We start from the raw sequence: 12,735 nt of genomic DNA on the forward strand, positions 1-12,735 counted from the left end.
AAATTTTTTATGATAGGGCAATTACAGAATTTTTTATGAATTTTAGAAAAAAAAAATTTTTTTTAAATAATCGAAAATAAGATCGATCACAATTTCGATGATAAAAAATCGAAAAATCAATATTTTCGAATGTTTTTTTTTTTTGAAATTGTTTTACTTCACGGCGGATTTGAGAATTCACTTCGAAAAAAAAAAAAAATAATAATAATTGAAATTAAAAATATTTTTATAATCGTGCACACACAAAATTTGTGAAAAAATAGCGCTAATTTTCACACGTTTTTGTGGGTGTATATTTTTATAATCGTGCACACACAAAATTTGTGAAAAAAATAGCGCTAATTTTTACACGTTTTTGTGTGGGTATATTTTAATAATCGTACACACACAAAATTTGTGAAAAAATAGCGCTAATTTTCACACATTTTTGTGTGGGTATATTTTTATAATCGTGCACACACAAAATTTGTGAAAAAATAGCGCTAATTTTCACACGTTTTTGTGGGGGTATATTTTTATAATCGTGCACACACAAAATTTGTGAAAAAAATAGCGCTAATTTTTACACGTTTTTGTATGGGTATATTTTCATAATCGCACACGCACAAAATTTGTGAAAAAAAAAAAAAAAAAAAAAAAGGAATTTGTAAATTATTCAATAAATAGTTCTGAATATATTTTTGAATTCATTTTTAATATCATACAAAACAAATAATGTATTAATTACTAAATATAATCACTCATTTAAACCGTAAAATCAATTAAATATTGGTGATATTCATTTAATGTCGCAAAAAAAACGTGTAAACGATCACAATGATCAATTATTTTCGATCGAAACATGAACTCCGCTAAATATCCACTCATATTTTCTTCTCTACGTCCATAATGTGGGATGTGCGTTCTCGCATTACGCCATGTCCGCTCAATATTTTGAGTGTGGGCACCGCTATCCGGATCAACAAAATTATACGAATGATTGACGGTGAGATGTTTAAATCCTAAAATAATTTATTTCAATTAAGCAATTATAATACAAATTTGTCAATGTCCTGAACAAAACGTTTTGAAAATTATTTGATATTTTTTTTTTTTTTTTTAGAATTGTTAAATAATAGATTTATTTGTATGACATAAGTCTTAATTAACGTAAGTAAATTGCTTCCTCAGTATATACACTGATAAAAAAGTTGACTTAATTCAAGAGCGAAAATCTCGAACTAAAAATAACTTCTTGGTTCAATAATTTTTTTCTCTTGATTCAAAAAAATCATTTTCTTCAAAATGCTATTCGTGGTTCAAAATTTTTTTCTCTTGAATAAAGTCAATTTTTTTATCAGTGTAGATGATGATTGAAATGAATGAAAATTATACCTTCATCATTGAGACAATTATAGGCTTTCCAACAATCAGACATAATTATAGAACCAGGACGTATTTTTTTTTTTATTATTTGCAAAAGCGTTTTGCTTGTTCTATCCGGTACAGCTTCAATAAAAAATGTCTTGGTTTCCCTTTCTATGCCTCCGAATAACCATTGCCCATCAATAATTCGTCCACGATGATATTTTCTTCGCCCAAACTTAGCTTCGTCAATCTCAACAGTTTTATTTCGTCCACCTATTTTTACAGCCGTGTTCTTTATTGCCCAATATTCCAATGTTTCCCGAATAAATGCACTCCAATCACTGTAAGTTCTTGATGAGATTTTTAATTCTCTCATCAAGAACTCTTGATGAGGAGGATTTAATAATAGATATAAAACAATAAATTGACAGCTAAGTTCGGGAGTTAAATGGGCATTAAAAAACCATGAGCCATCGCTCAATGATTTTTTAAAATTACACTTTTTTGTTTTTTTTTTTTTATTTTCTAAATATGAAACTTGTCGCCGACACTGCCACATCAGTTTAGTCTCGTTTAAAGTGCACAATTTATTACAAGTGTCACAGTATATTTTATTTTTAATTGCATCATGATTCATTAAAAACTTCACAGCACTATCACGATCACCAACTTCTATGAGTGCTTCACGTAAATTTAAGGAACAACCTTTGCAGGTCATTATGAACTCACAATAACACACACTATAAATAACATGATATAAACACATAAAACATTAACTTTTCTTGAAAAGAAATAAATTATTCGATAAATATCAATATATTTCAAATAATATACTTACGAATATTAAATTTATATATCTTTTTGTTATAAAGATAATTATGAATCGGATTCTTCAAAAAGTCCACTACAAGACTTGTGATTCGCAATTAACAATTATTTATTTAAAGAATGAACAAAAGGACGTTATGATTTATATATATTTATATAGAATATATAAGTAAAAAATTTGAAATTCAAAATAATACAACTAACGCCAGTCGATAAGATTAGAAACGACTATACCTACGGTTGATAAAGATGTTTGTCATACTTTAAATCTTGGTTATATTCGACCACAGAAATATATCAATTACATTTTAAAATTTTTTAAGATCGATTAAAAATTATTAAAATAAAATATTAAGACTTTTTTTATTTACTTTATTCATTTTTTTATAAGTCCGCCTCCAAATAGAACCATTTGAAAAAAAAAGAAAAAAAATATTAATTTCACAATTTTTTTATATTAAATTATTATTGTCATAAATTTATAATTTTTTGAGATTTTTAAAAAATCAATAAAAAATTCTTAAAATAAGATATGGAAAAATTTTTTTTTTTCAGTGTATTCATTTTTTTATGTACTTTTTGAAAAAAATTACTGCATTCTTCGAAAACATAAATATTAATTAAATTTCAATGAAAAACTAGTGATATAACATTTTTTTGAACTTTTAATTGTATAAAAAATATTTTTATTTTCATTTTTTAAAATCGACATATTTTTTTTCATAAATCCGCCGTGAAATAGAACAATTTCAAAAAAAAAACGATTCGAAAATATTAATTTTTCAATTTTTTATGGCCAAAAATGTGGTTGACCCCACTTCGAAACAATTACCAATAATTTTATTAAAATTTATTTGTGTCAATAATTATATTAATTAGACTAAAAAATATACTCGAAAATTTGTATTTTTATCAATAATTTATTAATTATTCTTGTTACTTCCGCGGTAAATTTGAATTTGTGCGGTAAATTTGATTGATCCCGAAGTTACTAGACAATCAACGATTTCCTGATTCTTTTCAACAAATCAATTCCAAAAAAAAAAAATAAATAAATGTGCACATGTAAAAAATTTAAAAAAGGTACAGGTGAAATTTTAAAAATATTTTTTTTTAATTTATCGTTTTTAAAAAAATTCAAAACTTATTAGACATCGGCTAACTTTAGTATCATTCTTGTAATTGGTACCACTGGAGTTAGTATTGAACCAATAAATATTGAGACAACTTTATAAGAAAAAATAAAATGAAAAGTCTAACTAGGCCTTAACTCCGGTTTTGAGTTAAGGTAGCCTCAAAAACAGCTGATAAATTTATTTATTTTTAAGCCAGTGTTATAAATACTTGCATTTTATATTATTGTAAAAATAATGTTTATTTAAATATTATAATTAGGATAGCAGATAAATAATGTTGATAAATATGACATTACCACTCCGAATAGGTCACTCAAAATTATTTCCCTCTGGACTTATTAGTGGATTATGTAAGGTTAGTGACAGTTTTTTTTTATTATTATATTGTATAATATATATTTTATAACAATTAATATATAAACTTGTCATTAATTTTATATTATTTATTACAGCTTTAATATTTCATACTAAAATATAGTTGTCTATTACGCATACTTGTTGATATATCTATATATTACTATTTTATTTTTCAACTTTTTTTAAAAATAATTGTAAAAAAAATATGAGTGTGAATTTAACTGGCAAGTGTCAATCTTTCAAATTTTACAATAAATAAATAAACATTAAGTAGATTAAAAATTTTAAAATGCGTTTGTAGACTAATGAAAAATCAGTAGGCGCATTTTTTTAAATTTTATTGTTCAAATTTATAAATTGTCTCGTCTGCTACATTCATACTCATAAAAATTTACAAATTTACTACTACTTTATTAAATGTAAAATAATTTATACTATCCATTAACTAAACTGTTATTATTATTTATGGATAATACGTTCTATTGATCACTTAATTATTATAGTTAATAGAACATATTTTTCATAGTCACTTAATTGCTATTTTTAATTATTATACTTATTAAATTTTCCCGAGTCGAAATCTTCGGCATACTTTTAACATAAATGAGCATTGAAAACCCAAATTACACTTTTTAGGACATAATAATTGTTTATGAAAGCTTGAAATAAACCAACTTAGCTCTTATTAAAAGAAACGATATAAAACGATTAGAAAAAAAAATTTTAAACACTTTTTAATGCTTTTGAATATTTTGATTACTTTTAAATCGCCCTTCTTATGGATATTTAACATTGCAAATCGTTTCGAATCGTTTCTTTTAACAAGGGAGACTTACAAAGGCTTGAACTGGACTTACTTAGACTTATGGAGGCATGAATTAGACTTACAAAGACATATCGTGAAACAAAGAAACTCTGAATTTTTGTAATCGACTCTGTTGGTCCCAGGCTGCTTCTAGGTCCTATTCCACTCCTAGGTGTCATTAATCTACTGATAAAATCGCTGGTTCACTTGCAGTATTTTTTTACTAGCTTTAGAATTTTTTAAATCGCTCCTCTGTAAGTCCCAGGCTGTCTGTGGGTGTCATCAGCCCACTGGAGAGATGACTGGACCACTTGCATTAATTCTCCAGTACGCGAACTCAACAATTTTATTTTTTTGTAGTATTCCTTGCAAGTCCTTCCTTCTGTTAAGTAGTTACGTTCGTTTTAGGATTTATGTCTATGGAGGTCTAATTTAAGCCTCTGTAAGTAAGCAGGTCCATTTCAAGCTTTTACATTGAATATGTCTTATAAAGTCTAATGTAGGTTTTCAATGCTCATTTAGATTCAAAGTATGCCGAAGATTTCGACTCGGATTAGTTTATAATTTAAAAAGTAATAATTAATGTATTAATTTTTGCATAAAATTAAACAACTTTACATTATAAATATAAATTTGCATTAAAAAACAAATAGAGTTTTAAAGTATTGAAAGATTATTCAAACATGGTGACCACATTTCTGAAAAACCTGAAAATGTCAGGAATTATAAATATACTGGAAAAATCGGGGAAAAGTCAGGGAATTTCGTCACAAAGCTGGAAATATTTTTACTTTCTTTTTTTTTTTTTGACTGAAAAAATCCGATAAATTTTTTTTCTGTCAAAACTGTTCAAAAAGTGGCGCAGCGCGAATGCGATTTTAATACCATTTTGAAAAAAAATTAGTAGAAATTGATTCCAATAGCGAAAAAATGAAGCAGTTGGAATTAAAAAGGCTGTTAGAAAAAAAAAGTCTTAGTAGAAACCAATCGTCAGGATCTTCAAGTTATTAACATGCATATTGACAAGTTAAAAAACCAAAGACATTTAAAGTATACATAAGTATTGAACTAATAAGTTTCACTATATTTATTATTCGCGTACTTGATTAATATTTTATTAATATTCTATAAAACGTTCTTATTTATGAAATTTATTCTAGTGAAAATTAAAAATTTATTTATATTTTATTATAGAGTAAGTTATATAAAATCATAGATTTAAAATAAAAAATAAAAAATTATTCATTTAATAAATAAAAAAAATCTATGAACTTTGACAAATACTAAATTAAAGTTTCATTTAACGACAATGATTGATTATTTATTGAACTGACTTATACCATTTTATTTTGAATTAAATAAATATTTCCAATGATTTAATATTACTACATATGCTCAGGGAATTTTTTAATTACTTGACTAGAATACCTGGAAAAGCCAGGGAATTTCAGTTTTTAAAATCTGTGGTCACCATGTCAAATTTATCTTAAAATTAATAAAAAAAAACAGAGCTTCTGTTTATTGTATATTAATTATAAATTATTTCAGTTAAGCCAACAAAAAAATGTGACGAAAACACAAGTCGCATTTATCAGTTCGAAAATAGCGCGACAAGGAAGACCACCTCGTCCACCACCGTTCGATTACAGGAACAAACCATATACTTTTTGGGATGTATTTTTTGACCCAATGGAAGACAGATATGATGAAAATACTAAAATTGTTGTTGTCGATGGACTGCCAGGAGTTGGAAAAGATAAATTTTCACGGCAGCTCGCTGATGAATTAGAAATGTTCTATATGCCGCCATACAACTGGGACGAATTTCTCGTTACCACGTATGGATATGACTACAGAAATCTTAATGAAAAGCTGCCAATCGACGCTCAGTACTATGATTTGAATGCTTTTCTGAAAGATCCAAATGGCCGAAACAGCGCAGCTATACAACATGGATATTATATGATGAGATTTCGTCAGTATATTTTTGCATTGCAACATATATTCTCGACTGGACAAGGCGTTATTATACAACGTTGCCCCTGGTCGGATTTCGTTTTCGCAAACGCAATGTTTGATAGCGGATATATATCTAAAGGTGGTCTTACTTACTATAACAGCGCTGTAACAAACAGCCTCTATCAACTTTTCAGGCCACATTTAGTTATATATTTGGACGCTCAAATTCAAACAATAAAGGTAATGGTTTAAATATAAAACTAATGGTACTTTTTATCTCAGACAATAAGGTCCCATTAAAATGGCCGCGGGAATGTCTTGGATTTAAATATTTGTCATTGATTTATTAAGGAACTTTATCATGGCAAAATTATAACCGTCGCTTGAGTTTAGTCTCATTACCCGTTGACATGATAGTACCCTTTAAAAAAACCCATATGGAAATTCAGTCTAGATTCTTATGTGGGTTCCCACATGGCGTTTTCGGATAAATTCCCATATGGTTTACTAAAGAAATCCAGCATAGATTTCGATATAGATTCTCACATGGGTTCCTATGGGAATCCATACCATGCCGAATCCATATGGGAATCTAGTATGGATTCCCATGTGGATTGTTACGATGATTTCCCATGGGAATCTGCACCATATCAAACTTTATATGGGAATCTAGTATGGATTTCCATGTGGATTTTTACGATGATTTCCCATGGGAATCTGCACCATGTTAAACTTTATGTGTGAATCTAATATGGATTTCCATGTGGATTTTTACGATGATTTTCCATGGGAATCAACATCATGCCAAATCCAGTGTGGATTACCATGTGGATTTTTACGATGATTCCCCATGGGAATCTGCACCATGTCAAAATCCATATGAGAATCTTGTATAGATTAGGAATTGAAAAAATTAACAAAAAGCCTCATGTTATTGATACAAACAAATTGATGAAAAAAAAACAATTGCGGCTAATAGAATATTAATCTGTTCTTTTATTTATATACGCGTATCAATAGATGATAGACATAGAAATCCAGATACCTCGGATTCTATAGAAATTACTTACTTACATGAAAACGCAGATTCCTATTCGAATTTTCTACAAAGAAATCCATATACCCTAGTTCTTATGACAAGTTTCTACATGAGAATCTAGATACCCACAGCTTCCTGTGTCGGTTTCCTTTTCCTACATAAAAATCCAGGTACTCTGGATTCTATAGAAATTATTTATATAGAAACCCAGATTCCTATTCGAATTTTCTACAAAGAAAGCCATATATATTCTAGTCCCTATACGGGAATCTCGGTACCCACAGTTTCCTATATGAAGTTCCTACATGGGAATCCTACAATTTCCTATGTAAATTTTCCATATAGGAATCCAGATACCCATGGATTCTTATATAAATCCATACACTTCTACATTAATTCCTATGGATTCTTACATAAATCCATACTTTCCTACATGGATTTCTATGGTTTCCCATCCAATCCCCCATGGATTTTTTTGATAGGGTAGAGTATATATTTTCACCAACATTTTCCCAAAGTAAATACTTTTTTTTTTACTCATGCGGGATAAGTTCTGTCTTAGTGCACGCAATTCTGTACAGTATGTTGCCATTTCCCATTGAGATAAATTAGCGCAGGTTAATTTAAAGCTAAGTACGTTCCCATTAGTCTTACTGATTTATTTGTTGACGTACTTGAGATACAACTATCATAATTAAAATTTCTCTGCGTCAATCTACGCATAGTAGATAAATTATTGGCTAATAAACCTAAGGATAGATCTGAATATATCATTCGGTAATTAACAGAGTACTTGAGAAATCTTTCTAGAGATGAAAATTACGGATAAACTATAAGACATTAATTAGTTAATGTTAATTAAATTAATTAATTAATTAATTAAAGTTAATTAATAAAATAATAATAATTTATAAATAATTATTGCAGGATCGTATCCAAAGAAATGGAACACCAGAAGAAAAAAAATCTAAAGCTTTCACTACTAAATATTTAAGCGACCTCGATAAACATTACAAGAGTAGATATTTACCATCGATTTCAAAGCATGCTAATTTATTAGTCTATGATTGGACTGATGAAGGTGATATGGACACAATTGTTGACGAAATTGAACATCTAAAATTCGAAGGTTACGACAGAGATACAGAAAAAATGGATGATTGGAAATTTTCAACTTTGGATGAACAAAGAGGAGCGAGAGATTTGTTTTGCAATGAAGGTGAACAATTGATGTATTCAACACTTGTCATGCGTTATGATATTCCGGAAATGCTTATATCAGGACAGGATTGTGCTAAACAAGTTAAAGTATTAGAAGATACACAAGAAAATGTTAGTATTGTTTTTTTTTTTTACATCTGTTAACAGATAATGTTTAAGGCCATTCTCAGACACTGCCCCCCCCTCCTCACTTTTTAAAATCATTTTAAAATTTTATTAATTAATGAAAATAAAATTAAAGCATTAATTAAAAAAACAGGGTGGCCACGAACCAGGAATATCGGGAATTATCAGGGAATTTAATGCAACCGGGAAATATCATGGAAATGTCAGGGAATTTCGAAAAGTATCCGGGAATTAAATTGTAACAGTTCAAAATTTAAAAAAATTTTAAGTATACACTAGTTATAAAAATTTAGGGATATTAAAAAAATTTCAAATTTTAAAGTGATATTCAACAGATTGTAACTTGAAGGAAAATGGTCATACGACAAAAACAAAAAAGGCAAATTGTAGCTTCAAGTGTCTAGTTTTCTGATCTGGTCTTTGAATTTTTTTATTATGCAAGGTTCAGGAGTAATCCTAAGAAAACTATCGAAAAAGAAATTTACCAAATTTTTGCTCGTCTTAAAAACGGTCTTCGAGCTTCAATAAATTTTTTTCGATAATTATCATTGATTTTTGATTGCTTCCTTTCTTTTAAAATTTAAAGACCCAGATCAGAAAACTAGACACTTGAAGCTACAGTTTGACTTTTTGTTTTTATTGTACGACCATTTTCCTTTGAGTTACAAACTGTTGAAAATTACTAAAAAATTTGAAATTTTTTTAATATCCCTTAATTTTTGTAACCAGTGTATTTTGAATTTATTTAAATTATAAAATTTCTTATTAAATATTTTAACTTATACATTTTTACCTTCGAATAATCAAAAGTAGGCAATATTAATTTATTTTTTCTGGTTTCTCGCATGATTTAATTATCAAATTTAATTATTAAAAATGAAAATATAATAAAAACTTTAAATATCTAAATGATACGAACAAAATTTCTAAATCAGGGAAAAATGTGAAAAACTTTACCGGGAAATATCAGAGAATTTTTAAATCATTTCTTTGTGGCCACCCTAAAAAAGGACAATTTCGCAGAGCTGCTAATTTAAAAAAAAAATTACTTGCAGTTGATATCAACTGGGAGTTAAGCGAAATTTGGAAAATAAATTTCAGTAAAATTTTTATGACAGTTTTATTATCCAAATTCTGTAGGCTAAAATTTATTCACCAAATCTCGTTTAACTCTTAATTGATAACAACTGTAAGAAATTTTTTTCAATTCTACATTCAATGAAATTGTCTTTTTTTAATTGATTAGGAAAATTTTAGTACCGTTATGACAACCGAAGGTCATTGAATATTTAAAAAAAATGGGGATCCGGGTCAAAAAAAATAACTTGATTTTGACTTTTCTGACTTGCTTTTGACTCCATTAACTTTATTTTGACTGCTATAATTCTTTTGACTTGAATATGACTTTTTTAACTTAGAAATTTGAGTCAACTAAGTCAAATCCAAGACAACAAGACTTTAATTTGACTTGGTTGGCGTAAATAGGTATTAAGTAAGACAACTTAGTCAAAAACAAGTCAAAACTGAATGAATTTTCGTATCTTAAAATATGAAAACACATTTGGTTTTGACTTAGTTGTCTTACTTAGTACCCATTTACGCCAACCAAGTCAAATTAAAGTCAGTTTATCTTGAATTTGACTTAAACTTCTAAGTTAAAAAAGTCATATTCAAGTCAAAAGAATTATAACAGTCAAAATCAAGTTAATTAAGTCAAAAGCAAGTCAAATAAGTCTGAAAAGTCAAAATCAAGTTATTTTTTTGACCCGGGGACACTGTCCTCGAATGCCTTTATCAGATATTTTCAGCTGAGCTTATCTCGGAAACAAAATTTCTAAATACAAACTACGGACTGCATATTGATGCACTCCTGTCTAATCTAGCGAAATGCGTTTTAATTTTTTGGTAATATTCGTTTGTTTAAGAGAAAAACTCAGGAAAAATTTCTGATTACTGTATTAGTGCAACAAAGAGACCTTTCGCCCACTTGGGTGCGAGAGGGAAAAAAGTGTGAACACATGTTAACAAAATACAATTTGTTTTTTCAGATGGGAGGTGTTCAATACGAACCGGGCTTCGACCCGAAATTGGATAAAGGAGTTATTTTTAAAACTAAAAGCGAACATAAGTTAAGATAAGCCAATACAGATTGATTTATACAAAGCGATATCACCGAAGCTGTTTATATAGTTTTCTCTCGATATTAATTAGTCTTTAAGACTTAGTTGTGAAGTAAATCATTGTAAAATTCATTAAATCCTTCGAGAGAATAAGTATATTTTTTTTTAATTGAATTTATTACCTTTAGTAAAATTACCAATTATTCATATTATCAGTAAAGCCGTTTTACTGAATTCAATTTTTATTCAAATAATTTATGTACTCAACAGTGAAACGGCTTCAACAATTTAACTGGGATTAAATATAAAAGTATAATAATTCCATGGTTTTTTTTTATTGTCACCTGTAATAAAAAAAAAAAAATAATTTGGAGTCATGCTGTAAAAAATTTTTGGTGTAAAAATGGTCCCCGCGGACTTTACACGGTTTCCTTGGTGTAAATTGACGGTGTGAAAGATCAAGAGGTGTACTTTTAACACGGTGTGAGTGTTATCTTTCACACCGTTCGGTGTTGTTGGCTCAAAACTCATACATTGTCCGATCATATGATCTGTAGTTAAAAATGACCCAGTAACTGTTTTTAATATTAAAATTAATTAATTTAACTTTAACTTTAAAAATTATCAACTAACTTTCTTTAATAATAATTAAAAAAAAGTACAATGAATAACTGAAGCAATAAAAAAATATAATGTCAAGTATTTTCAATTGAAAAAATTACTCATTACAAGTTAAATTGTATTCATTAATCAAATGTTAATTAATTACACACTAGCAGTATTTATCTATAAACATTTGCCATTGATATTTGTACGACCTTTATACACTGTAAAAAATTTTTGGACTCGGTGTAGTGTAAATGACTCGGTGTAAAAATTTTGGTGTGAAAATTACACCAAATATCGTGGTAAATTTAGGCAGTGTGAATTAAAAATTTTTACACCGTCAAGCCTGTAAATGTGTAATTTATGATAATTTTGCGTTAAGAAAAATAATCGTAAAAATATTGAAGTATTCAAAATACTATTTAATATCTAAATAAAATTAATGTGGTCATTGATTAAGTAGTTAAAAATATTCAATGATCGTTTGTTGCTCATTAATCAAAATTATAACGAGCAACACTGAATGGTGTAAAAAAAGTAGATTACAACGTGTTAAAATTACTCGGATGGATAATTTACACCGAGGATTTTTTACACCGTTATTTCACACTACACGGCCGAGTAAAGTTCTCGGGGGCATTTTTACACCAAAATTTTTTACAGTGTAAGGTGTTTTATGGTTCGAAGTTGATAAATTAACGATTCTATTAACATAAGTATTTTTGTTTGACATGACATTAATTAAAAATTAAAACTTTGAATAGAAATTTCTATAAAAGAATTTTTTATTATTATCCGCCAAAATAAGAACTTATTTTCATTATTTTGTGTCTATCAAAGTAGCATTTACTCCGTTGGTGGTGTGATCGTTCTAATTCCCAAGGCCAAAAATTTAACACCATGCGTCATGTAACTTTCACCTCGCGGTGGTGAAAATTTTCTCACCAAATCATCCACACCACGCCGCAGGCTCTGAATTTTTTACAGTAGTTAATATCTATAGATATATATTGAAATAATAAATCTTTATAATAACAATGAAACAGTTATTTATTCTCACCATTATTTTTTACACTCAACATAATTCAATGACATTAAATTTATACTGTCAAAATTATTATCATTTTTTTACAAGTATTGCACCGCAGTAATAAAAAATAATAAATTTCATTATTTTTTATTTATTTGGTA

At 27.9% G+C, this 12,735-nt stretch overlaps 1 protein-coding gene across 1 annotated transcript; it reads left to right on the forward strand.

Moving 5' to 3' along the window:
* The first annotated feature begins 3,421 nt into the window (after nt 1-3,421).
* LOC130670943 (NADH dehydrogenase [ubiquinone] 1 alpha subcomplex subunit 10, mitochondrial) lies at nt 3,422-11,260 on the forward strand. The gene is made up of 4 exons (XM_057474585.1): nt 3,422-3,666; nt 6,022-6,672; nt 8,399-8,803; nt 10,867-11,260. Exons 1-4 carry the CDS (start codon nt 3,586-3,588, stop codon nt 10,954-10,956), a joined length of 1,227 nt encoding a protein of 408 aa, XP_057330568.1. The 5' UTR covers nt 3,422-3,585; the 3' UTR covers nt 10,957-11,260.
* The last annotated feature ends 1,475 nt before the right edge of the window (nt 11,261-12,735 follow it).

This window comes from Microplitis mediator, chromosome 7 (assembly GCF_029852145.1).
Source record: "Microplitis mediator isolate UGA2020A chromosome 7, iyMicMedi2.1, whole genome shotgun sequence".
NCBI lineage: Eukaryota > Metazoa > Arthropoda > Insecta > Hymenoptera > Braconidae > Microplitis > Microplitis mediator.

Excerpts from the sequence above, each read along its gene's own strand:
- LOC130670943 (XM_057474585.1), top strand. The coding sequence starts at position 3,586 with ATGTTGATAAATATGACATTACCACTCCGAATAGGTCACTCAAAATTA. Across the intron at positions 3,667-6,021 it reads TTATTAGTGGATTATGTAAG|TTAAGCCAACAAAAAAATGT; the intron begins GTTAGTGACAGT and ends AAATTATTTCAG. Across the intron at positions 8,804-10,866 it reads TAGAAGATACACAAGAAAAT|ATGGGAGGTGTTCAATACGA; the intron begins GTTAGTATTGTT and ends TTGTTTTTTCAG.